Source organism: Salvelinus namaycush, chromosome 11 (assembly GCF_016432855.1).
Source record: "Salvelinus namaycush isolate Seneca chromosome 11, SaNama_1.0, whole genome shotgun sequence".
Classification (NCBI taxonomy): domain Eukaryota; kingdom Metazoa; phylum Chordata; class Actinopteri; order Salmoniformes; family Salmonidae; genus Salvelinus; species Salvelinus namaycush.
Window position 1 is genome coordinate 12769376 of NC_052317.1, and position 27803 is coordinate 12797178.

General features: G+C 43.7%; 1 protein-coding gene across 2 annotated transcripts in view; it reads left to right on the forward strand.

Annotated features, from left to right (window-relative positions):
* dpydb (dihydropyrimidine dehydrogenase b) overlaps nucleotides 1-27132 on the forward strand; it is a 138264-nt gene extending 111132 nt beyond the window's left edge. For both annotated transcript variants that reach the window (XM_039003827.1, XM_039003828.1), the window contains 8 exons: nucleotides 4066-4149; nucleotides 12476-12596; nucleotides 12976-13095; nucleotides 15946-16088; nucleotides 17474-17653; nucleotides 25074-25223; nucleotides 25583-25723; nucleotides 26129-27132. In XM_039003827.1, the coding sequence (XP_038859755.1) occupies nucleotides 4066-4149; nucleotides 12476-12596; nucleotides 12976-13095; nucleotides 15946-16088; nucleotides 17474-17653; nucleotides 25074-25223; nucleotides 25583-25723; nucleotides 26129-26299 (1110 nt within the window). In that variant the 3' untranslated portion in view covers nucleotides 26300-27132. The remainder of the gene's footprint in view (nucleotides 1-4065; nucleotides 4150-12475; nucleotides 12597-12975; nucleotides 13096-15945; nucleotides 16089-17473; nucleotides 17654-25073; nucleotides 25224-25582; nucleotides 25724-26128) is intronic.
* Nucleotides 27133-27803: the final 671 nt, after the last annotated feature.

Genomic DNA, 27803 nt, shown 5'->3' on the forward strand with positions numbered 1-27803 from the left:
TTCGGTCCGTTATTGTGGGCTCGGTATTACGACATGTTATTGGAATATTTGAGAAAGGTTACTTGTGTTACTCATCTCTGCTGTCCTGTGCCTGACTCCTCTCCACCAGCTACACCCAGACCATTACAACCGTAGGGATGGTGCCAGGTTTCCTTCAGACGTGCCACTTGGCATTCAGTCCAAAGAGTTCAATTCTTGGATTCATCAGACTAGAGAATCTTATTTGTCATGGTCTGGTAGTCTTTACGTGCCTTTTGGCAAACTCCAAGCGGGCTGTCATTTGCCTTTTACTCAGGAGTGGCTTTCGTCTGGCCACTCTACCATAAAAGCCTGATTAGTGGAGTGCTGCAGAGATGGTAGTCCTTCTGTAAAGTTCTCCCATCTTCACAGAAGAACCCTGGAGCTCTGTCAGAGTGACCAACGGGTTCTTTGTCACCTCCCTGACCAAGGCCCTTCTTCCCCGATTGCTCAGTTTGGACGGGCGGCTAGCTCTAGGAAGAGTTTTGGTGGTTCCAAATTTCTTCCATTTAAGAATGATGGAGGCCACTGTGTTCTTGGAGACCTTCAACGCGGCAGACATTTTTTGGTACCCATCCGCAGATCTGTGCAGATCAATCCTGTCTCGGAGCTCTATGGATAATTCCTTGGTCATGGCTTGGTTTTTGCTCTGACATGCACTGTCAACTGTGGGACCTTATATAGACAGGTGTGTGCCTTTCCAAATAATGTCCAATTAATTGAATTTACCACAGGTGGACAACAATCAAGTTGTAGAATCATCTCAAGGATGATCAATGGAAACAGGATGCACCTGAGCTCAATTTTGAGTCTCACAGTAAAGGGTCTGAATACTTATGTAAATAATGTATTTCTGTTTTTTACTTTTAATACATTTGCAAACATTTCTAAAAACCTGTTTTCGCTTTTTCATTTAGGTTGTATTGTGTGTAGATTGATGAGGAATTGTTTAATTTAATAAATGTTAGAATAATGCTGTAACGTAACAATATGTGGAAAAAGTCAAGGGATCTTTATACTTTCCGAAGGCACTGTACAGGCCTTAATCCACACCTAAGTAAAGCTTAGAAGGTCACAGTGTTGAATCTGATGATTTAGGAGTAACCCAACTTCAATCTCTGCATGTCCCCAATATTATAAAAAATTTAAACAATTAGACAGTCCCCAATGCCTAGATCTTTCCATATATTGTACATAGTATGACACTGAAGGGATGATTTAGAATTTTGTGCAGTAGCATTTAATGATACTACTACACTGAAAACAGAGAACATAATTTCACACATTTCTCTTCTGATGAAAACAATGTGTTTATATTCTGTGAACCAAACACCGAGAACATTTGTATTTCAAGTTTTGCTAAATGTGGTCTAAGATATGCAAGTCAGGTACTAAGGCAAGATCAGAAGTTCTGAAAATGTATTTGAGCATTTGATCATCGCCGTTCCGCTGTACATACATTTCAACACAGATCCAACAATTGCTTGTATGTGATTGAGAAAAACTGTAACGGATGGATTCCCTCCAACATGTGACTGTTAGCTAGCTATAAAGCACTTGACATCCTACAGAGTTGAGTTATGCCTATCATGGCCAGACTCTTACTCCTGGTGAGGCTGTTGCTAACCACTAGAGCTTATGGTCTGGTAAGGGGCTGTACTGTTGCCAGCAGGCCTAATAGTTTGGGAAACGGATTAGCTACCTAACTACCAAACTGTCCAGTTACCTAACTACCTAATAGACATCTCCACTGTCCAGAACTCAAACAGATATTCTCCAACAAGACTTATTCAAACTGTCTTTCAGCTTTGAGTCTCTCCAACTGAAGAGGCCTTTAATTAATGTCAGCTTTGAATTCATTCAAAAATGCTTTTTATTTTCCCAGATGAATTGTCTATCAAAGCAGCCTTGATGTGATAACATTTTCGATAGTGAGGGCTAGATTCGCTTTGATCAAGCTGGGGTACTTAAACTCTGTCGAAGTTAACGTCAGCCCTAATAAATGAGCTTTGTGTGTGTGTGTGTGTGTGTGTGTGTGTGTGTGTGTGTGTGTGTGTGTGTGTGTGTGTGTGTGTGTGTGTGTGTGTGTGTGTGTGTGTGTGTGTGTGTGTGTGTGTGTGTGTGTGTGTGTGTGTGTGTGTGTGTGTGTGTGTGTGTGTGTGCGTGCGTGCGTGCGTTTTGAGGCCTCTGGCTCTGAAGTGGAGCGTATCTACAGAGCCCTGAGATGTTCACAGGCAAAATGAGATACACCTGCTCTCACAGACAAACATAAACAGACACACACACACACAGCGTACATCATTCTGGACAGCTTAACTTAATGCATAAAGATGAAGAGCAGTGGATCGGAGCCTTTCAGAGATCTCAAAGTAGCTATACTGTATGACGCCAGACAGTAGGGCTCACTTGTGCCAATGGGGAAACGTTTGTTAATTGGTGGTAACTGTCTTTGTACACCAAGGTCATGTGTAAGTGTTGCAACCTGGTTGCAACAAGTAGGACCAAGGCAGTCGTTGTACTCCCTGACGAAGACAAGTTTTAAAATCTTTATTTCCATTCGACATGCCATACAAATAAAGGCATTTTAATGATACGAGGAGTGCCTTGGTCCTCTTTGTATTTTGATGACCAATTAACCCCTTTTACCAAAGAGCACTTTCTATCTCCCAAGCCATACTATTGTGTACCCTAGCAGTGCTTCCCTTACTTCTATTGTCTTGGTTATTAGAATGCTGGTGTCTAGTGTTTAGCACTATCCAAGGCTGTCTGATGCCATTTACATTGACTGGCGCAATCACGTGAGCTCACGGCCACACGGTATACTAACTAGTCAACATTAATGACTTAGTGTATGTGGAAATATTAGGGATGGCAGGCGATCAAATGGTGTAGATATCCTGTCTTTCACACAATTGTTTGGGCATGAGCAAGTCCATAAAAACAGTCAATGTTTTATGTTTGCCTGAACGATGACCCACAGGTATACAGACTTTGTTACTCATTGCCCTCCCTTTTAAAAAGATGCCTTCCCCACAGAGAAAGATGAAAGCAAGCTTTTAGGAATAGCGCCAGCCCCTTTTAGGAAAACTGTCCTCTCTCCTCTGCTTTTTGGCTCAATACATTCCCCTCTCCCGTCCATTTAGCTTAATTAACCATGGAGTTTAGTTTGAGGATCACACGACCAACATGCCCCCCACCTCTCCTGAAAGCTGACTGTGATAAATAGCTCTATCCAGCTATCCAACCACTCTCTCCCCCTTCTCCTTTAGAACGGCTAAAACCCGTATTATTCATTCTTGCTCTCTAATGGCTGTCAGTTGTGAGGAAGGCCATAGATTGTGGTGCCCTGACATTCTGCAGGCAGGCTGGATGGGACTCAGAAATAAAGGGTCTCTGGAAATCGTCCAGATGCTTCCGCCATTTTGATTCATTGTCAGAACGCTTCTCCACAGCGTAATTGCCTGTTGAATGCCTTATTTCTTCCTCTCCTTCCTCTCCTGAACCACCACTACCCATTTCTCCTCTCCCCTCCCATCCACCAGCACCATTATTTTATAGCTTCTTTGACGTGTCAACAACAAGTTTCCACAGCTATTTTAAGAGTGTTTTTTTAAAGGTGTTAGGCACTCGTTTTTCCTTTGCAACGCTCGGTTCGCATCTCAGTTGAGTCTCTCTTTGAAATGTGTTTTTCTGTGGTATCCCCGTGCTCATGCATGCAGTGTTTTTATTTCTGTCGCCATTGATACTAATGTAGATGTGTTGTGTCGTTTCTTTACTTGTCTCTTTGCGGATGGCATGACAGGTACTTGAGAACTGTTATGTTCGGTAGTCATCATTTATGCTATGCGAAGATTTTAACATGTCACAGTAAAATGTACTCAAAACAACTCTTGGGAACCTAGCTGGGATGTTCCCTTGTTTCCTTTTATCACAGAGAAATCACATCGGGGAGAACCCTACTCTCCACTCTTAAGTCGAATTTTCACTTAATGTCCCATTGACATCAATGCAGACGCAGCTGACGGTTGTGTGTGTTTGTCTATCTAGGACTCCGGGGCGGATGCACTGGAGCTCAACCTTTCCTGTCCCCACGGAATGGGAGAAAGGGGCATGGGACTGGCCTGTGGACAGGTATCTACCAGCACACTGACACACACACTCCACCAGTGTCACACACTCTGGCAAAACCATTTAATTACTTAGACCTTTAAATTCCTCGTGGAACGCGGCTGAACCACATCCAACCCTTTCTGTCCTGTGTCGATCGTTCGCCATTCTTTAATATGCACTCAATACACATAGCCATACACATAGCCAATTGCTTTGAAAATACAATTTCTTTACCCCGAAAAAATATTTCTTACAGAATTCCACTTTAGATTCAGAGAAATACTCTGATGAATACATACACTCGTCTTGTAATAAACCCTTAAAAGTTACAGATTAAAACTATTTAAACAAATGTGTCAAAATCCCCAAAATGGGCCTTAACCAACAAAATCCAATCACTACCACAAATGTAGCACTTGGTGTCTTTTCTAACAGCAATGCTGTGATTTGACTTGATTTCCTCCATCTGCCGTCTCCTTACCCTGGCAGTTTACGATCGCCAGGGGACTTGGGCCTGTTTCCCTCTAAACACGAGACAGAACCATTGTGCCCCCTGCAGTGCTCATAAATTACCCCCCCCCCCCCCCCCCCCTTCACCGCACTGTGTGTGGATCCCCCCTCTGTAAGGACACAAGGCTAATCACAGGCCTCTGCCTCCTGGCAGGTAACCTCTGCGTGAACTAAAGCAAGGAAATAGCATTTAATCACACCGACGGTGGCCACACACATATATGCGCAGAGAGAGAGGGTGACACACACACACAGGGTGACATCTTTTTCAGATTCGAAGAAAATGCAAGGGAAATGATTTAATGACACATAAGCATGGGATTACGGCTGCTTGCTGGTACATCTTCCAGGAATGCTAACAATAAGCTTTGACCTCCCAGTACAAAAGCTATGCTACTGAAACTAACCACAGGGAAGGACCTATTAAAAAGCTACCATCTGAAACCAGAGCTCACTGCTGGAGGTGGCACCAATTTAAGATCTTACAAAGACTAGAACCACAATTATATCATTACGCTGGCTAGGCCTGTGGATGTTAAGACTACAACATACAGTTGAAGTCGGAAATTTACATATTTTTAGGTTGGAGTCATTAAAACTCGTTTTTCAACCACTCCACAAATTTCTTGTTAACAAACTATAGTTTTGGCGAGTCGGTTAGGACATCTACTTTGTGGATGACACAAGTCATTTTTACAACAATTGTTTACAGACAGATTATTTCACTTATAATCCACTGTATCACAATTCCAGTGGCTTTAAAAGCTTCTGGTAGGCTAATTGACATCATTTGAGTCAATTGGAGGTGTACCTGTGGATGTATTTCAAGGCCGACCTTCAAACTCAGTGCCTCTTTGCTTGACATCATGGGAAAATCAAAAGAAACCATGCAAGACCTCAGAAAAAAAATTGTAGACCTCCACAAGTCTGGTTCATCCTTGGGAGCAATTTCCAAACGCCTGAAGGTACCACGTTCATTTGTACAAACAACAATACGCAAGTATAAACACCATGGGACCATGCAGCCGTCATACCGCTCAGGAAGGAGACGCATTCTGTCTCCTAGAGATGAACGTACTTTGGTGCGAAAAGTGCAAATCAATCCCAGAACAACAGCAAAGGACCTTGTAAAGATGCTGGAGGAAACAGGTACAAAAGTATCTATATCCATAGTAAAACGAGTCCTATCTAGACATAACCTGAAAGGCCGCTCAGCAAGGAAGAAGCCAGTGCTCCAAAACCGCCATAAAAAAGCCAGACTACGGTTTACAACTGCACATGGGGACAAAGATTGTACTTTTTGGAGAAATGTCCTCTGGTCTGATGAAACAAAATAGAAGTGTTTGGCCATAATGACTATCGTTATGTTTGGAGGAAAAACAGGGAGGCTTGCAAGCCGAAGAACACCATCCCAACCATGAAGCACGGGGGTGGCAGCATCATGTTGTGGGTGTGCTTTGCTGCAGGAGGGACTGGTGCACTTCACAAAATAGATGGCATCATGAGAAAATAAAATGATGTGGATATATTGAAGCAGCATCTCAAGACATCAGTCAGGAAGTTAAAGCTTGGTCGCAAATGGGTCTTCCAAATGGACAATGACACCAAGCATACTTCCAAAGTTGTGGCAAAATGGCTTAAGGACAACAAAGTCAAGGTATTGGAGTGGCAATCACAAAGCCCTGACCTCAATACCATAGACAATTGTGGGCAGAACTGAAAAAGTGTGTGCGAGCAAGGAGGCCTACAAACCTGACTCAGTTACACCATTTCTGTCAGGAGGAATGGGCCAAAATTCACCCAACTTATTGTGGGAAGCTTGTGGAAGGCTACCCAAAACGTTTGACCCAAGTTAAACAATTTAAAAGCAATGCTACCAAATACCAATTGAGTTTATGTAAACTTCTGACCCACTGGGAATGTGATGAAAGAAATAAAAGCTGAAATAAATCATTCTCTCTACTATTATTCTGACATTTCACATTCTTAAAATAAAGTGGTGATCCTAACTGACCTAAGACAGCGAATTTTTACCAGGATTAAATGTCAGGAATTGTGAAAAACTGAGTTGAAATGTATTTGGCTAAGGTGTATGTAAACTTCCGACTTCAACTGTAGATAGGTAAGAATAGAGAAAATATAGATAACTGAAATGAGTTAGTTTTGTGGGTTTTGGAGACGTGTGCTACTTTAATGTGTTATGTCCGTGGCCATTAGCCACAGCCCCCAGGTCAGTTTTAATTTTAGAAAACAAATTAGTGATCCTCAGGGGAGAGGAGATGTGGCACGCTTCTCCATCAGCAGTCCAAAAAACAAACGTTGGAGACGGATGGACAGCGCGCGCTTTCTCTCTTTCTCTCTCTCTCTCTCTCTCTCTCTCTCTCTCTCTCTCTCTCTCTCTCTCTCTCTCTCTCTGTCTCTCTCTGTCTCTCTCTCTCTCTCTCTCTCTCTCTCTCTCTCTCTCTCTCTCTCTCTCTCTCTCTCTCTCTCTCTCTCTCTGTGTGTGTCCACTGATACTACATCCCCCACACAGAATATACACACATATATAGTGTACTGAGTGCAGACACACACATATGCATACACACACACATAATTAAAGGTATCACAGCCTCGGCCCAAGAAAGAAAGCAGTACATAGGTACATACAAAACCATGCCTTCATACAGCCTTCCCCAAGGCCTAGGAGCTGTCCATGGTCCTGCTTCTCATTCTCCTGTGATTCCCTCTCACTCTCCTCTGAAGGCGTAGCCCACAAAGCCTCCAAAACTCTATCCCCCCTCCTCTATTCGATCCTATGCTTTGTTCTGCGCGGATAGATCCCTCTCCAGCTCAGTGCAAGGAAACCATCCTTTACTTCTGCCCCAGTCACTTTGATGGGCCTTTCCCTCAATACAGGAGTCACATTGAAGTATTGTGTTAAAACCGAAACAAAAGCCCCCCCGAGATCAAAAGTAGACGATGTGCCCGAGGATCAGAGCTATTGCCTTGCTGCACAGGCTCTTTTTTTATGGAGCCGTTGATATACAGTGGCACTTAATGTCCCTCAACACCACGAGATGGTCTTCCTGGTTCTCACCGCACCACCCACCACCCTGTAAAAGAGACAAAAGGAAGCATATGTCATATTGGCCCATGCAGGCTGCACTGGATCAAAAATGTAAAGCTCTCCCAAGGAGGACACCTCTCTCTGGGCTTGTGTGGTGTGTGGGAGGGGTATGACGAGTTAGGGGAGGCCTAAAGGGAAGTTGGTGCAGGAGGCAGTACTTTGCATCCACATTGCTGAGAGAGGTCCTCGCAGGCCAGCGGCTTTGGTTGCTGCACACACACTTGCAGCCCAATGTCTTCTATAAGCTGTCACAGGAGTGTGCGTGTGAGTGTGTGTGCCTGCTTCACAGACCAGCATCACCCCCCTCTGTGAGGACATTAGGTTCTTACCAGCAGCATCTGTTAAAACACACACAGTCTTAGCCTTCTAGGACTGGCTTACTAGTGTTTTTTATACACACGCACGCACGCACGCACGCACGCACGCACGCACACACACACACACACACACACACACACATTCCTTTCTTCTCGCAGGCTGCAGATGCACCCCATTCTCCAACATCCCTACACATTATGGACACGAAAGGCTTTATTTCTTCCCCTGATCTGTCAATCCTCTGTCATTACTCCAGCTGTTGACATAGCTATTTACACTGTTCACCCTCTCTCTCCCTTCCTCTTCCTTTCTCTCGATTCCTATCCCTCCTTCATCTCTCCCTCCGTCATCTCATTCCATGTACACTGAGTGTACAAAAAAAAAAATGGGGAGTTGCACCACCTTTTGCCCTCAGAACAGCCTCAATTCGTCGGGCCATGGACTCTACAAGGTGTCAAAAGCGTTCCATAGGGATGCTGGCCCATGTTGAGTCCAAAGCTTCCCACAGTTGTGTCAAGTTGGCTGGATGTCCTTTGGGTGGTGGACCATTCTTGATACACACAGGAAACTGTTCAGTGTGAAAAACCCAGTAACATTGCAGTTCTTGACACAATCAAACCGGTACACCTGGTACCTACTACCATACCCCGTTCAAAGGCACTTCAATCTTTTGTCTTGCCCATTCACCCTCTGAATGGCACACATACACAATCCATGTCTCAATTGTCTCAAGGCTTAAAAATCCTTCCTAATGTTTTGTACACTCAGTGTATTTGTTCACTTTTATTCACACTTGCCATTCAAATTCAAAGAAGCTTTGTTTGCATGATCCCATGTTGAATAATACATTAAAATCGACAATAAAATCATCCATTCTCCCGCTTTCACTCGTGTTCTCTCCATCACTCAGTTTTTCCCATCCATATACATTCCAGTTTCTTCCCCCGGTCAGGCTTTCTCATTTGTGTTTCGCTGCCAGCCATGTTAAAAACACATGCCGCCTACATCCCTCCCACGACCCACTCTGGTGGACACACAAACACAGACGCACACACACACACACACACACACAAATATAAGTGTATTCGCACACGTATACACTAATGATCACATACACACACAGCGGAACAGAGTTCGCACTTAGAGAACCACAGAGAAAGGCTCTCGTTGGGCAGAAGACCTGCACTGTTAAATAGCTGTTTAGTATGCTGTGCATCACCCGGATTTTAATGGTTTCAACGGACAAATGCTACCTCAGGCTAATCACATTGCCATATACAAGTATCACAAACACAGATTGAGTCACTATAATAATAGTGGCACCGATCACTATAAAAAAGATCAAAGATCATACCCCGAAGACATGCTAACATGCTAAACTCTTACCAATAACAGGGGAGGTTAGCATGTCTTGTGGTTATGATCTTTGACCCTCTGTAACTCATCATTTTTCACAAGTCATTCAGGATTATCCGTAACCATGGCAGCATCCACATTTAACGGGGAAGTGTTCAAAATAAATATTGATTCATTTTTTTACAGCTTTTTTCTCCCCAATTTCGATCTTGTCTCATTGATGCAACTCCTCAACAGGCTCGGGAGGTGAAGGTTGAGTCACGCGTCCTCCAAAACATGACCCACCAAACCTTAATCCGGGAAGCCAGCCGCACCAATGTGTCAGAGGAAACGTTCACCTGACGACCGAGGTCAGCCTGCAGGCGCCCGGCCCGCCACAAGGAGCTGCTAGAACACAATGAGCCAAGTAAAGCCCCCCCCCCCGGCCAAACCGTCCCCTAACCCGGACGACACTGGTGCGCCGCCCTATGGGATTCCCAATCACAGCAGGTTGTGATACAGCCCGGGATTGAACCCAGGTCTGTAGTGATGCCTCTAGCACTGTGATGCAATGCCTTAGACTGCTGCGCCACTCGAGAGGCCTTAAAAACATATTCTATTCTTATTTACAATAAGAGTGACTCCAGTATGACAATTATTTGTCATGAATTTCTACTGGAAGAAAATTATCTGAAACAAAACCAAAACAAACTGCAAATGCATCAAACAAGTTTGTAGTTACAAGCTTAATGTAGTCACTGCGTGCTAGGAATATGGGACCAAATGTGACCGACCGCCTTGATTCGGTCTTATGTAGCAATATTTTAAACGGGGCTTTTTTACATACTTAAGGGACGCATGTGGCAGCTGAAAGTTGATAAACTTGTAACCTCACTTTTTTAGAAAATGGCCTTTGAATGTTTGGGTACCTACTGGAGGGCTATTCTTTGTCTACACCCATTCCGCATCGCTCACATCCTCTTAATCTTTAGCCCCCACCCAAACTCTGACCATTTTACTCGCCCTAGCAGAGCTGGTTAGGCTGTTTTCATGTTATCCAGAGCATTGGTGACTGTAACTGTGCTGCAGGCAACAATTTAATTACGCTTTTTTTGCCAACGTTTACTGACACCAGCCATATTCAACTGGTGTTGAGGGTTCGTAAATTCATCAGTTATTCTGCGCTCTGGCACACTCAGACGAGAGTGCTCTGAAATTGAACTCAGCTGAAATGGTTACTTGCATAGTGGAGTCTTTTGTTAAGACATGTAATTAGCTAGCTAATCAATGAACCATAATCCCAACTCATGACGTTACTACACTGCATGAATCTGCAGGTAGCTAACCAACCAGGTTCAATGTTAGCTAGCTAACATTAGGCTATAACTAGCCAAGCAAATGGCTCTGAGATACGAATAATAAGATCATACATGTAACGTTAACTAGCGAGCCAGCCAGCTAACGTTAGCTAGCAAACAGTACACTTTAACTTGAAATGAAACTCCTTTTCTGTCAACATTAGAAATGTGTAATATCTGAACATGTAGCTAGCTAGACTATCTTACCCGTATACATCATGGACAGACGTGTTTCCTGTCGGACACCATGGTTGACCTTAGTTTGAAGATGTAATCCGGAGACAGGTGTTTTCTCCATCTCCTTAGGTATCATACTCTAATACCACAGATTTCAAAACTCGGTCCTCCAGAAATTGGAGAGCAACACTTATGCAGTTTTACTACGCGATACATTTTTTTTAAAGTATTGTTAGACAGGATTACCTAGACATACTGACCTGCTCAAATAGACAGAAGCGTGCTATATGGCAGACCAATCCAAAGTCATCTCTCGACATGTCCAGTCCACTCATTATTTCAGCCAATCATGGCTAGCGGGAAGGTTGTTGACTTTTTCTGTGGCTAAACCAACTAGGCTCGTAATTTAACAATTGTATTTGTATTTACAGATGGCATACAAGATTGTTATTAAGGCACATGAAAGTTTACATGTTCGAGATGGCATTTTTGCCAAAAAACGATTTAAAAAAAAAAAGGTTTCGTTCAAATGGCTCTCCTGTGAAGTAGTGACCCGTGACATACGCCTAGTTTCCTGAAATGGGTCACAAATACCAAACCTTTGACTACTTTATTTATAAGAATCTTTTGGGGTGTCAATTATTTTGACCCTTACCTTTTTGAGAAAAAAATATATTACTTGTTAAACCAAATCTCTTTCTTTGAGCAATTGTATTAGTATGAAGTAATATAATTTCCCCCTTTTTTTGCATACAATACAACTCAGTATTTTAATTATTTATGTTATACAGTCATTATTGCTCATCTTTAACAAGGTTGTCAATACTTTTTGTGTGGACAGACAGGCAGCCTTTACCACAGTACCTTGGGGATATGGCTCAGCCATCATCAATCTCCCTTCAGTTAACACAGGAGAACAAAATACCACTGCCAATGGGTGTAGAGTATGTGCCAACGAGTAGAATTGTGTCATGAGAAAGGGTGCAAAGAAAAAGTGAGAGAGGGAGGAACATGGTACAAACATTATTGGGCACAGACAACAGCACAAAGGGCAAGAAAGTAGTAAGTAGAGAGAGAGGTAGAGAGACAGGTAGAGAGGGAGGGAGAGAGAGGAGGAAGAGCAACTGAGCTGCTATGAAAATGCAACCGTGAGGCTGCAGGGTCTTTGAATGAACCTGTATGGACACAACAGTGATTTTCTTTCCCATCAGAGCTTACAGGAGGAACTCAGACAGAGCTGTGTGAGCATGCGTGTTTGTGCCCGTGCGTGCTTACATTATGACAAAAAGGGTATATTTGCAAAAACCTGTCAAACATTTCAATGCTACAACAGATGGAGGTTGGTTTAGTGGCCTAATTCCTCACAAACGTTAACATTTCCGAAACTTCACAAGTTAGCACTCATGAAAACTGGGTGAGATCATCCTTTTTTTATTTTGAGCCAGCAACACCCCTCTTCAGAGGACAACTTCATTATATTATAACAGAAGTGAAATATTGTATTTATTTCCTCAAACTGATCCTGAATCTGTTGTTATAGGATCCTGTGATGGTGATGAACATCTGTCGGTGGGTGAGACAGACCGCCAAGATCCCCTTCTTCGCCAAGCTCACGCCCAACGTCACCAACATCGTGGACATCGCCAAGGCTGCACACGAAGGTAACGACAGTCCAGAGTCTCAGAGTAGGAGTGCTTATATAGGATCAGTTTTGCCTTTGACATGAATATGATTATGTGGACAGGAGGATCCTAATCCTAGATCAGCACTCCTACTGTGAGACTATGTGAAATCCAATGTAATCGGCTGTTGACGTTGTCTGTCTGAAATGAAATGAGACCTAGCTTCAAATCCCTGCCCCCCCAGCCTCTTTTTTCTCACTTGTTCCTTTTTGTCCTCATATTGGGAAAGTATGTGAAGGGAGGTTGAAGTATTTGTAGAATGGGGGGTGGAGGGGAAGGAGCAGCAGACAACCATTTTTGAACGACTGGAATTTCAGCAATATCAAGCTCAATAGTGACTGTGGTCTTGTTGTTATAGGAGGGGCAGATGGAGTCACTGCCACCAACACAGTGTCTGGAATGATGGGCCTAAAAGCTGACAGCACCCCCTGGCCTGGCATCGGCAAGGGCAAGCGCACCACCTACGGAGGAGTGTCTGGTAAGTAACACGCACCCACACACACAAACACTTTGTCTTGTAAGCAGCGCTATTACCTTACAGCTACAGTCCGCTATCGTGTGTTCAAGTCTGTCGGTGTAAAGCCCCTGTGTGTGTGTGTGTGTGTGTGTGTGTGTGTGTGTGTGTGTGTGTGTGTGTGTGTGTGTGTGTGTGTGTGTGTGTGTGTGTGTGTGTGTGTGTGTGTGTGTGTGTGCGCACGCGTGTGCGTGTGTGTGTGTGTGAATGTGTGTGTGAGAATGTGTGTGTTTGTGTGTGTGTGTGTGCGCACGCGTGTGCGCGTGTGTGTGTGTGTAAATGTGTGTGTGAAAATGTGTGTGTTTGTGTGTGAATCATTATGATTATGCCTCTCTCTCTCTCTCTCTCTCTGCGGGCTCACCTCCGCTCTTCTCCCAGCTTGTTCCCTCCCTCCCTCTTTCTCAGCTGCCAACACACCTTCTGAGCCAGTCTCAGGCAGTCGCAGGGTCAAGAAAGCAGCCTGCATTTCAAAACGATGATTGAGAATATTGATGCAGTATTTTATGCAAGCAAGAAGTACCAGCTGTCATAGTGTAGTTCTCCTGGTGTAACTTGTGGATGTGGCTGGGCTGTAGCTCCATACTCTCGGGAGTCCCCTAGCTGGGGGCAGTCCAGCTCCCTCTCCCCTCCCTTTCGACTGGGTCATTGAACATTACTGTCCTAGTCCTCTTGCATGTCTAAAACTAGATAGAAAGTAGCCTATGTAGAAATTTGTATGGACCTATAAGTTTTCAAATAACTCACCTGAATTTTTACATCACGATGTGGCCCTTAACCAAAAATGATTGCCTATTTCATATTTTACTACCTAAGAACGAATGCTAGAAAAGGGAGTGTGAAAAATGCCTAGGCTACAAACAATAAGGTCGCCACATTATAATTTACAGTATACCTAATCATAATCAGTTGATTAATTTCTCTTGGATTTCAACCATATTGCAGCCACTCAACATGCAGCATTTCATGTCGACTGTATAGTTTTCTTTGAAGACTTAAAATACACACATCTTAATTCAGCAGTCACTGTGTACCTCTCTACCACTGCATCCTTATTTCAACCTCTCTACACAAATGAATAACTCCACCTGAACCCTCATACATTTTCTGTAGGAGACTTTAGTCAGAGAGAGGGTGAGGGGAGACGAAAGTAGAACAGCATCAATTTGGGAGACTTTAGTCAGAGAGAGGGTGAGGGGAGACGAAAGTAGAACAGCATCAATTTGGGAGACTTCAGTCAGAGAGAGGGTGAGGGGAGACGAAAGTAGAACAGCATCAATTTGGGAGACTTCAGTCGGAGAGAGGGTGAGGGGAGACAAAAGTAGAACAGCATCAATTTGGGAGACTTTAGTCAGAGAGAGGGTGAGGGGAGACGAAAGTAGAACAGCATCAATTTGGGAGACTTTAGTCAGAGAGAGGGTGAGGGGAGACGAAAGTAGAACAGCATCAATTTGGGAGACTTTAGTCAGAGAGAGGGTGAGGGGAGACGAAAGTAGAACAGCATCAATTTGGGAGACTTTAGTCAGAGAGAGGGTGAGGGGAGACGAAAGTAGAACAGCATCAATTTGGGAGACTTTAGCCAGAGAGAGGGTGAGGGGAGACGAAAGTAGAACAGAATCAATTTGGGAGACTTTAGTCAGAGAGAGGGTGAGGGGAGACGAAAGTAGAACAGCATCAATTTAGGAGACTTTAGTCAGAGAGAGGGTGAGGGGAGACGAAAGTAGAACAGCATCAATTTAGGAGACTTCAGTCGGAGAGAGGGTGAGGGGAGACGAAAGTAGAACAGCATCAATTTGGGAGACTTTAGTCAGAGAGAGGGAGAGAAGAGGAGGAGGAGAGGGAAAGTAGAAGCGCCAAGGAACAAAGAGGGCGGAGAGAGTGAGAGCCATGAATATGCATACAATTAACCATCCATGGAGAATATGCAAAAATGTATGCTTTGATTCAATTCATCATCCCAATTTCAGAGGCTGGCATTAGTTAATGAGGATCATTTAGCATGGGAGGAGAGAGAGGGTGCTGTCTCTATCTGTCAACCTAGTGTGTGTGTGTGTGTGTGTGTGTGTGTATTTCTGCGTGTGTGTAGCGATTCTGTGTGTGTACATGTGTGAACGCCTATGTTCAAGTATATATGGATGTGTCTGTGTGTTGCCCGCGTGTGTACGTATGAGCCTCTCTGGTCAAATACATGTGTACAAGGCTATACTGTGATCAATGAGCGAGAACCTAGTGGGGGAACCAGGTTAAATGTAATGTGATAAATGTCTCCATCTGTCTGCCTGATCACAGAGCACAGCCAACCCCATCCTGTAGGGACCCCATGCCAGCCAACTAATGATAGAGTGGCCTGCATTGGACCCCATTGTGGAGTGTGTTTACACTGTGTGTGTGTGTGTGTGTGTGTGTGTGTGTGTGTGTGTGTGTGTGTGTGTGTGTGTGTGTGTGTGTGTGTGTGTGTGTGTGTGTGTGTGTGTGTGTGTGTGTGTGTGTGTGTGTGTGTGTGTGTGTGTGTGTGTGTGTGTGCGCGCGTTCGTGTGTGTGTGTGTGTGCATACATCAAGTGTGTGCGTGTGTTTATGTATGTGTGTGTGTGCCTGCATGACTGCATGTGTGGGTGAGAAATAGAGATTGGATGATTGTCAATATGTCCTCTTCATATGTTACAATGTATCTATTTCTGGAGAGATTGAGAAACAGAAAAACTGTGCTATTTACACAACTATGCGTTTGGTTTAATCTCATCTTCTATAAGAAAGGTAGGTCTAAGAATGCGTTTTTTCCTTAATCCTTCCACATGAATTCTGATCCATCTCCACAGGTAATGCCATCCGGCCCATTGCCCTGCGCGCTGTATCCGCCATCGGCAAGGCCCTGCCAGGGTTCCCCATCCTAGCGACTGGGGGGATCGACTCAGCCGAGACAGGCCTGCAGTTCCTCCACGCTGGAGCTTCTGTTCTACAAGTAAGCAGAGACATCAACAAAAAGTGCACTCACTATCACAACCGGCTGTGATCGGGAGTCCCATAGGGCGGCGCACAATTGGCACGACTTGACCTTCGCTTCCCGAGCCCGTTGAGGAGTTGCAGGGATGAGACAAGATGAAATTGTTAATTTTTTTAAAGTGCACTAACCACTAGCCTGGTAGCTAAAACTGTTTGTCATAGGTACCTTGTACTGTAGTCAACTTGTACTGTAGTTGACTTGTGATATAGTTAGGTTCTGCTATAGCTAACATTTATTGTCAGATGACAAATGAGGACTAATGATAAAAATGCACAAACAGATCGGATTACACGTCTGGGTACCCAGCTGTGTGTCAGTATGTTGTTTTTCAGTATAATCACACCTATTGGATATTCAACCACACACAGGGACATGAGGGAAATGAGGGCTAAGCATGTCTTGAGAACAGCTCAGTGTGGAACATTCATGTTACCTTCATGTTAGCATCGATGTGTCTTTTGTCTGATATTCAACACTGATCAATTTTTAATAGGATTTAACTCCAAGCTTGCATTACATTCTATATGATTACTAGTCTATTAGTGATCGTCATCGACATCAATCGCCTTCCCAGGGAATTTACTTCCTTGTTTTTACGAAAGATGAAGCCATCACATCAAAGAGCTTTTTTCGGCTCTCTCGATCTCTCTGTCTCTCCCTCGTCCCTCCTCCCCCTCTCCATCCCTTCCTCTCTCCTTCCCCAACACAAAAACATTATCTTCTTTCACACAAAGCTTTGTCACTGCCTAATAAGGAATTTACCCAACGCTTTGGTTGTGTATACCCCCGGCTGCTATGGCAACAGATTGCCAGTAACAAGCTTCATGTAAATCCTAATATAATACACTGAACAAGTTGCTAGAGCAAATAAACCTATTATCTCAGCGGGGGGGTCCGAGCCTCAGAAATCTGTTTATAAATAAATAAATGCGAACACACTCATTATGCCACCAAATAATGTAGCATAAATAGATGACACCCTCGGTGAAAGCCTCGGTGGTTTTGACACATTAGGCTGCATACGGCTGTGTGTCTTCTCTGCTACTTCTTAGAAATATAGCCTCCTGGTGACAGACACATCGCTTAGTGTACGTGTGTGTGTGTGTGTGGGTATACAGTTGCGGGCAGTAAAATGTTAGGTCGGTATTGGCAGAATTTTTCCCCGCAACGTGTACGCGTCACAGCGCTCCAGTGTCTACTGGCAATAGTTTGTCGCAAAAACCTGTGGGAAAACGTAATATTTCCCACAACTGTACCTCCACGTGTGTACGAATACAACGACACAACTGTCTGGGTGTGTTAGCAAATACACAAATGCATTCCACTGCATGCATCTTCTCCAGATTTGTAGTGCGGTGCAGAACCAAGACTTCACCCTGATCGAGGACTACTGCCTGGGCCTGAAGGCTCTGCTCTACTTGAAGAGCGTTGAGGAGCTGACTGGCTGGGATGGACAGTCTCCCCCCACCCTGCGCCACCAGAAGGGCAAACCTGTAACCCGCGTGGAGGAACTGGTGGGTAAGGTGAGTCCAACCATCATCACCATGGGTTGCCGTTACAGGATAGTCCCTCCCTAACCCTCTCCTCATCCAACCTTAAAGGGACACTACTAAACTCCATGTTAATTATCTCCAGCACCGTGCCAGTGTCTACGTCAGCGATATTCTACAAAAAAAGATAAGACGAAAAGGTTCTAATGCAATTACGGTGCAGCATGGTTTTGGATAGATTGTTTCTTCAGCTGAACCTGCAGAAATGAGTGTACAGTAAACCAAATGTACTTCAGAATACTGATATACCGTACCTACATTTTATCCATTTGATATTGTATGCAGACACAGCTGTAAAACTATTAATCAGATAAATTCCCAACAGAATTCCTCAAATTTTAGTTCTAGTGTGTACCAGTATACTGTGAGATGGGGGGGGGGGGGGGGGGGCTAGTTGTGGCTAGTGGCTAGTTGTTTGTGATTGGACTGAGCTAGGTGTTTTTGAAATGTCACCACCCGGATTTCCTCAAAGTGTAAATTCATAAGAAAACACGAAAGGTCACGCATGCCAACCTTAAGATATTGTACAGAGGCTGCACTATACTGCCTCCCAGAAGGCACACACACACACACACACGCACACACGTATAAATCCAACCTCTATTTCTGACTCATTTCCATACAGTATATTCCTTGCATATATTCCATATTCTGTTGTTTGATGGCGCATTTACCCTTCATAGTAAAACCGAATGCCGTCGACATCAAAACCATACTTATTACAACGCAAGGATAACGCAAGCAATTACAGTTCTCCTTGAGAAAAGAAGCAAACAATAACCAGACAAAGGTGTGATTCCACCTACACCCCTCCATACTTTCATTCATTTTTACGCGACAAAAGAAGCAAGTACAGAAAACACACTTAGAAAATAATATGCAAATGATTGGATTTGCGATAAACACCCTTCAAAGTGGAAGGAATATTTGAAATTGGAAAAGCCTTTATCTGATGCGGGGCTATTCTTCCGACACGGCAGACGAGGGAGGCTTGCGTGTGCTTTCAAACATGTTGTCGCTGGAGAGTTCTTTATTCTAACGTCAACGGGGTGTCTTTGTGTGGCCGGCCTCAACTAGCTTCAATGGCAACGCCACACCAGGGACAGAGTGGAGAGAATGAACGAATGAATGAAGGATAGAGGCAGAGGGAGAATAGGGGATAAGTATACAATTAGTCTGTCATTTGTCTCACTCTGTGTGTGTGTGTGTGTGTGTGTGTGTGTGTGTGTGTGTGTGTGTGTGTGTGTGTGTGTGTGTGTGTGTGTGTGTGTGTGTGTGTGTGTGTGTGTGTGTGTGTGTGTGTGTGTGTGTGCATGGACGAAGATTGGAGATGTGGTGAGGTGGCAATGTGTGAGTCTGTACAGTGTGATCTGGAGTGGAGAGAGAGAGACGCACAGCCACAGACTCATATGAAAGAGAATGGACAGATTGGTTAAGATAACATGTTTGTATTGTATTGTTGGGGAAAATCAGTCACAGTTATTGAGAACAGGAGAAGTGTCGAGAGCCTAGTTCAATTTGAGCCATTACGCACAAATAGCAGTCTGGACACTGAAAACCAAGGACATTACATATATTAATACAATACTATAAATGTCATGATAAACATACTATACATCATCCAGTCTCTCTGTCTCTCTGTCTGTCTGTCTGTCTCTCTCTCTCTCTCTCTCTCTCTCTCTCTCTCTCTCTCTCTCTCTCTCTCTCTCTCTCTCTCTCTCTCTCTCTCTCTCTCTGTCTCTCTCTACTTGTCTCTCTCTCTCTCTCTCTCTCTCTCTCTCTCTCTCTCTCTCTCTCTCTCTCTCTCTATCCTGCTACTGTTCCCTCGGCAGTGCTGGCATTTCCTCGGTCTGCTAATTGAGAGAGGTGAGGAAAGGCTGTTCTCACAGTGTCTCTTTAGCCAGGCCTCGCTTACCTTGACACAACTCCTGTCAACAGAGAAAACGACACACAGCTGACCCGCTCAGCTCCCAGCCTTCAATGAATACACACACGCTCTAACACACACAGGCACACATAGATTCACCGACGCACACACACTTTTCACACACACATACAGGCACTTACACATACAGGCACTTACACGCACAGTCGAAAGTACAGTACATTCACACACACACAAACACACATGCATTGACACATCACACACAAACACACACACATAGATGAAAACACACTTTGGGACAAGCAGAGGGACATTTTGAACAGGCTATGATGTGGCAAGACAAGCGACAGAAGAAAAGGTATTGCATTACCCTCATGCACCCTCAAGAGGAGAGAGAGAAAGAGAGAGAGAGAGAGAGAGGGACTGCCGAGAGAGAGGAAGAAAGAGAGAGAGGGAGGGACTGCAGAGAGAGAAAATGTGTTTGAGAGAGAGAGAGAGAGAGAGAGAGAGAGAGAGAGAGAGAGAGAGAGAGAGAGAGAGAGAGAGAGAGAGAGAGAGAGAGAGAGACTGCAGAGAGAAAAAATGTGTTTGAGAGAGAGAAAACTGTGGGTGAGGGAAAGAAATACTCCCAGAAAGGCACTCATTCGTTTATCACTTCAATTATATACATATGAACACCCTCATTTTTTATTACGGATATTGATTTATCAATATAATAGAAATGTATTTTATTGTAGCTTCAATGCATTCTCTTTTAAAGCAGAGAGCAACATTTCTCTACTTGTTACCCCTATTTTTCTGCCTTGTTTGTATGTGTGTACTAACATGGATAGTCTGCCGTGTAGCACACCATTGTGAATCCCCCCATACCTCATATCATCCCTGAATCACAGATGAGCTACTATTCTATTGAGCAGAAACATCATTACCCTCCTTACAGTCATGAAAACCACTATACACACACACACACACACACACACACACACACACACACACACACACACACACACACACACACACACACACACACACACACACACACACACACACACACACACACACACACACACACACACACACACACACACAGCCTCTAGACTCCCCGTGGAACCAAAGCTGCAATTCCACCCCCAATTCCCCTTCAACCTACCCTACACGAAGGCTCCATTTTCTACCACACACACACAAACACAAGCCCAAATACTTGAACAAATACACAAATATTGGAGTACATCTCATAAACCAAATCTCTGCCATTTCCTAACCCTCCCTCCGTCCTTCCCAGCTCCCCTCCTTCCCAGCTTGATCCCCTCCCCCTGTACTCTCCTCTCCTCTTCAGCCATGGTCAGTGCACAGTAGCATGCTCCGCAGCAGAGAGAGAGAGTGGAAAAAGAGCGAGCGAGAGAGGCATGCTGTTGAGGCGGGGCAGATAGAGGATAGACACAGCTTCATTACCTCTGCTAGGCTGCCAGATCCCCACAGCTAGCCAGGCACCGGGCCGAGGGGCTCACACAGCCAAACACATATTTAAGAGCTTTACATTCCCATGATGCATGTCCCCCAACCGCCTTTATGTAGGGTAGGTTGAAGGGGGATTGGGGTAGGAATTGCAGCTTTGGTTCCACGGGGGGTCTGTGTGTGTGTGTGTGTGTGTGTGAGTGTGCAGTGGTTTCCATGGCTATAAGGAGGCTAATGATGAGTGTGTGCATCTGTACGTCTATCCGTGTGCGTGTGTGCCTTTACAGCGTTCACATTTGAGCTGTTAAAGGACGAGGAGTGAGCAGAAATGTGGAACTGAACCGTACATTGAAAGGTTTCATTTGAACGACTTGGCTTCCTACAAGAGGCACTTAACTGACCTTCATATCAGCCCACAGTCAATTACGAAAGGCCACTCTGAAACGGCTCACAATAGGCATAATAGACCTTAAACGTATGTAACATATGTATATATTATATATATATACATATACAAACATATGTATGTAACAACGACCAATTGACGTGAGCTAAAAGCCAATGTGCGGAGAAGGACGATTTGATCAATGTCCACACAAACAAACCCAAACCAAACGACCACCTGTTGCTAACTGCTCGCCTATTACGATGTCCGAAAAGTCTGAATTGCTTCCTAGCGGAACAGTGAGCGCCTCCGAGGCAAATTTCTGCCCAGTTTAACCCCTGACATTTTCAAAGAGGCTCATTATCCATAAATTCAGACTACCTGCAAAAGGCTTAGAAGCTTTATAATGCACAATAATGCCTCATAAGGTATTTTACACGTGCTTATAAAGGCATCATATATGTGTGTTCCTCACAACATACAAAGTGTTGCCTTTTAATGGCTACATTTCTCTGCCAAGTACACAAGTCATTTCCCTCTTTAACAGTTGCTGTTTGATTTACAATCTAGAGGGGTAGTGGGATAATTGACCCGCCCTGTGTTTTGGAGAGCTGTGTTTGTAATTAGACATGTTGCTTCCCAGGAGGATGGGGGCTTTGGCTGCGCCTGTACACCTTCAGTAGCTAGATATAGACGCCACATAGGCTAGATATTCCAATAGAAAAGCCGTTGTTTCCTAAACAGAAAAGTATAGATTCGTTTTTGGCTGCTGTATACGTTAAAGAAGCTCTGTGGTCTCAATAACCTATTCTCATCAGGTGAAGGAAAGATTGGGGATTTTCCCAGAAACAGCATGGATAGGAAATGTGTTATTTATATGAATGTTTTTTATAATCCATTGGGCATTTTGAATGGCCATAGAAAAATAGCGCAATACTTGAGTAAACACACACTCTCTCGCCTCTCTCTCTCTCTCTCACACACACACACACACACACACACACACACACACACACACACACACACACACACACACACACACACACACACACACACACACACACACACACACACACACACACACACACACACACACACACACACACACACACACACACACACACACACACTCACAGAGCGCCTCCGACTGTGGGTCCTCTCTTCCCCGTTACATTGGAGGATATTTCCCCTCCTCTAAATGGCCGTGGCTCTCCCTAAGTGTTCCACTGAACGATGCTCCCTGGGTGTTTACACACAATTTCATTTGCTGAAAGCACTCTGTCACATCTCTGTTAGTTCCCCACACACACACACACACACTCACACACACACACACACACACACACACACACACACACACACACACACACACACACACACACACACACACACACACACACACACACACACACACACACACACACACACACACACACACACCACCAGCAGCAGCAACACTTCACAGAGAAGCTAAGGAGTGGCCTCCCTGGCTCACACATTGGGGCCAACAAACCACAGAGAAATATTGCTGAAGTTTTTATTATAATTCCTTTATATATATATATATATATATATATATATATATATATATATATATATATATATATATATATATATATATATATATATATATATATATATATATATATATATATATATATATATATATAAATTCCCCATAAACTCACATTGATCAATCGTCCTGTCTCAGACTTCTACTCGTAGCTTTTTCTCTAAATGAATTTCAATCTCTGCGTTTGAAGAACCCAGTGACTCGCTCTGCCTCTGCAGTAGCTCCGATTCCAGCTAAATATCCAACTAATTAGCTTTGTACCCGTCTCTGAGTTGAGTTTGTTTGTGTGTGTGTGTGTGTGTGTGTGTGTGCGCGTGTGCACATGTGTGTATTTCAGTAGCTGTTCTTTGTCATGATTAAAACCTCTGGTCTCCCATTGCCAAGCCGCTCTGGTTTGAGGCTATAACAGCTGATTCATTAGGGCTGTCAAAGTATGGCTGCTGCTGCCTGCCTGCATGGCTGATGTTATGCTTTTACTCGGAGCCTCAGTCAGTCAGAGTAGCTAGGCCCACTGGTGTTAGCGCTACAGGGACATAAATACATCAAGGCTGCTACTGCGTCTCCTCGTTCCCCAGACCCAGCCATTAGCCGGAGAATAAACACTGCTCACACAGATTCCAGCGTTTGTCACTCTGACGCCTTTGATGACCCCAGCTCTGAATGGCTCCGGCTTTTATGCTTTTCTCACGCTGTTGTTGTGTCAGTGGAGCAAAAAAAAAGACAAAGGCAAAAGAGGAGTTTTTACTGGAGCTGACTGATAAAGAAATGTGGCTTGTTAGGTCCTTTTAGTGGCAGACTAGCGAGTGACAGCTGACCGTGTGAAAAGTGAGGGTCAGGTTCTATCGAGATGTCTCCTTGAGTGAAGACGGCGACACAAAAAAGTCCAGTTCCGACAGACAGCCTTTGTTAGGACTGAGGTGCCATTTTGGTTAGACAAAGAGGCAGCCATTTTGGTGCCAGTCAGTCTTCGCTAGTGTCCAACTGACAGGAAACTATCCCTCTACGATGAATCATCCTTCCAGGAAATCACCATGTCCCTGTCACACCACCTAGCGCCACAAATTACTATTATATGGCTTCCCATTCAAGTTCCTCCTGGGGTTTTCGTAGTAATGGTGGTGGCGATGATAACGATGCACTCACATTGAATGCCAACGTGGACAGCCTGCCATTAAAAAAAAATCAGCCCCGACCAGCATATCCCAGCCCATCCAGAGTGGTGTGTGGTGAGGTGGGTTTCTAGGGCACGTTCCCTCAACTCTCAGTGGAGTCTGAGTGGAGTGGCTGGAGCCTGGTTTCTTGTTCTCCTCCTCCCATAGCCGCCATGTAGCCATGGAGTGTGACTGTGAATAGGAATGGCTCTTTAGAGAGGAGGGTTCGCTAGACTAGGTGAATATATTTCAGGGTGTAGGCTGTGTCTGTGCGTGAGGGCAGGGGAGTTATCTCAGTCTACATTTCCACTTTAAAGGAAACGTTCAAACAGACACAGAGTATTGAGTTTTCTCTGATGGAAATGTTAGAATTCTACCTGATTAATTCACGTGCAAAACAGTAGTCATAGTTAATCCGTGTGATGATGACTTGATTAATTCTGTCTGACTTGCATGTTTTAGATCATATTTGATTTTCATTTGTCTTCATTTGAATTGGGATGGCTGGAAGCAACAATCACTACACAGGCTGCTGTAATGCGTTATAATTATTATTTTCAAATTACACAGACATCCTCCAGAACCCTGTCTTGGCACAATTTTAATTGATTTCAGCTTCCTGGTGGCACGTTCCATCTTTTTAAAGTTCTTCAACTATATTTTTTATCGTTTTCAATTAATAGTAGACCAATCGTTTATTTGATAGTGGTACAAACGTGTTGACAGTCTACTATGACAAGGCTATTTGGTGTGCTGTAGCCCATGTTGAGTTTTCTCTCTCTATTTGTTTGAAGTTGTACCACAGTATAAACACTTTTTGGTATATAAAATACTTTGAAATACAATACTTTGAAATACATCACCTTTTAAGTATTGATAGTGTAGAAACCATCCTTTTCCTGATACCCTCTGACCAAACCACTACTGTCCCTCTCTCTCAGAGCCTGCCTAGCTTTGGACCCTACCTCCTGGAGAAGACAGAAGTGCTGGCTGAGTACAAGAAGAAACTGCAGGATGTCAACGACAACTTTGTAGGTGACACCAACGCTGCCCGAGTGTTCATGCCCAAGAAACCAGTTCCTGCTGTGAAGGTGAGAGAGAGGCTGCCTGGATTACAAATAATACTTTGCTATGTCTTTATATATATTTATATAGGGCCGCTGGCGGGTCACCAGTTTTGAGACTCCCGCTTTAGTGTTTGTGATAGTACATCTGTTCCTAATGAAAGGGTTGTTGTGACCTTACTAAGGTCATTTCAAACCAATAACAACATGGGTAACACTTATATCTAGTTATATAAAGAATATAAAGCATTCCAGAGCATGCTGTTGTTGTTTCCTGTCCTAGAGTCAGACTAGTACATTAACTAGCTATGCTTGTTGTTGCTCGTTGTTATTGCCAGACTAGTAGTAACTAATTGTAATTGTTGTTGTTGTTGTGTCCCCTGCAGGATGTGATCGCCAGGGCTCTGAAGCACATCGGGGCCTACGTGGAGTTGGACAACCAGGAGCAGGTGATAGCTCTGATCGACGAGGAGATGTGCATCAACTGTGGGAAGTGTTACATGACCTGCAACGACTCAGGATACCAGGTACTAAGACATACACACACGCACACAGCCTTCTGGGAATGTGGTGTTTCTCAAAGGGCATCCTATTGCTTACATAGTGCTCTGTTTGGGAAATAGATGTTGTCTTGTTTGTCCCCTCAACTTGAATGTAGCACTCTTTTCTTGTTTAGGTAACTATCTTCTCAACTGGAGCGAGATATAATTACACAGTGCTGTAAAACTCTATTTGATTAACCTGTTCTCATGGCCGGATGCTGCTGCACCGTTGTGGTCATGTTGCGGACTGGTTTCTTTCCCTCCTCTCTTTTTTTCTCTCTGTCCACCCAGTAGATCGAGAGGATAAGTCCTCTCTCCGATGGAGAGTCACTAATTGCTCTAATGTAATAGCTTTTTTTTTCTGTCTCTCTGCTTCCTCTTCTTTTGCAGGCTATTACGTTTGACCCTGAGACCCATTTCCCAGTAATCACTGACAGCTGTACTGGCTGCACTCTCTGCTTCAGTGTCTGCCCCATCATCGACTGCATCAAAATGGTTACCAGGCCAACGGCGTACGTGCCTAAGAGGGGGCTGCCTCAAGCTGTTAATCCCATTTGCTAAAGGCTAGACAACAGGTCTGTGTTCATTATGTGCCAAATGGAAGAAAAATTATTGAAACAGGGAGGGACTACCTGGGCTCGTCCAATGAGAAATTGTCATATTGTTTCCCGTTGCAAAATGTTTTCAAATGTTTTTTTGTTGCATGCTCTAATGAATATGACCCAGGCAATACCTGGCCACCGCAGAGTGGGGAGAAGAGAGAGAGGGGACCCGATGTCTACCTTACACCATTGATTGGCTATGTAATTGCAGAGTGAAAAATTACCTTTATTATGAAAACGAATAATTAGCCAGAAGCGGTAATTACCTTATATTCCCAAGCCAATTATCCTGAAATAATTATACCGGACGCGAAATAGTTTGTGTTATTTCTAAAACAATGGCTCGCTATGTGTGGTTTTGTTTTTTGTCTGCCCTGCTGGGAGTTGATAGACATTGTGTGGCGAAGCGGCCTTGCTTCAAGGTGCATGTATTGATAATCATATTCATTGATTATTATATTTTGGACCAGTGGAAATGGTAATGCACTGATCAAAGAGGGATGAAAATCAATCATGATGTAATGGTTATAGTTCAGTGAACTAAGGGTTTATAGCAAAGGTTTAGGTGTTGTGTGATGTCTTATTTGGTGACATTATTTAGGAATTGATTTTAATGCGATATATCCTTTTAGACATATGCCTTTTAGGTTGTATTAATGATATCTCTTTAGAATGTGAATACAGGTCAGTTGCATTGTAGACTGGTTTAAAATAACTCATTTTGAAATGTTATCAAATTCTGATTTATTTGATTTAATATTCATATTGGTGAAATAAACATATGACCTGCAATTTGGGTATCTCTGTGAGTGTCACAGAGAGGACGCCTTTGACTTCTAGATCAGACGCCGGTCACAATTCATTTGAATAGTCCGGATTTCTCATCTGTAGATGCTCTACATACTATCAACAAACTATCTGTTGATAAGCAACTGCTTGCTAAGGTTACGGTTAGGTTTAGAATAAGGGTAAGGGTTAAGAATAAGGGTAAGGGTTAAGGTTAGGTTTATAGTAAGAGTAAGGGTTAAGTTTAGGTTTAGAGTAAGGGTTAAGGTTAGGGTTAGAGCTAGGGTTAGAAAATAGTTAGTTGAAATGTTACTGATAGCCCATCATCTGTAGATGCTCTACAGACTGTCTAAATAAAGTGTACCCAGATACCTACTCAATTATATGTGAGTTCTTTTAGAGAAAATTCTAAAAGCTAATTCCATATTCATAATTCGTGAACAGAATTGAAAAACAAAACATTGTCTGTTTGTGATTTGAATAAAAAGCAAAATAATGTAACGAGTGTTCTCTGTTATGCTAATGCAATCTCTCCACAATCTCCCTTCTTTTCTCTCTTCATTTTTCCAAATGAATTCACAAACAAACACCCAATTCTGTGTATTGGGTAAGCGTTAAATGTGAGTTAATTAAAATGCTATCGCTGCCATCTCTGGATAAGGGTAGTCTCTCCATGA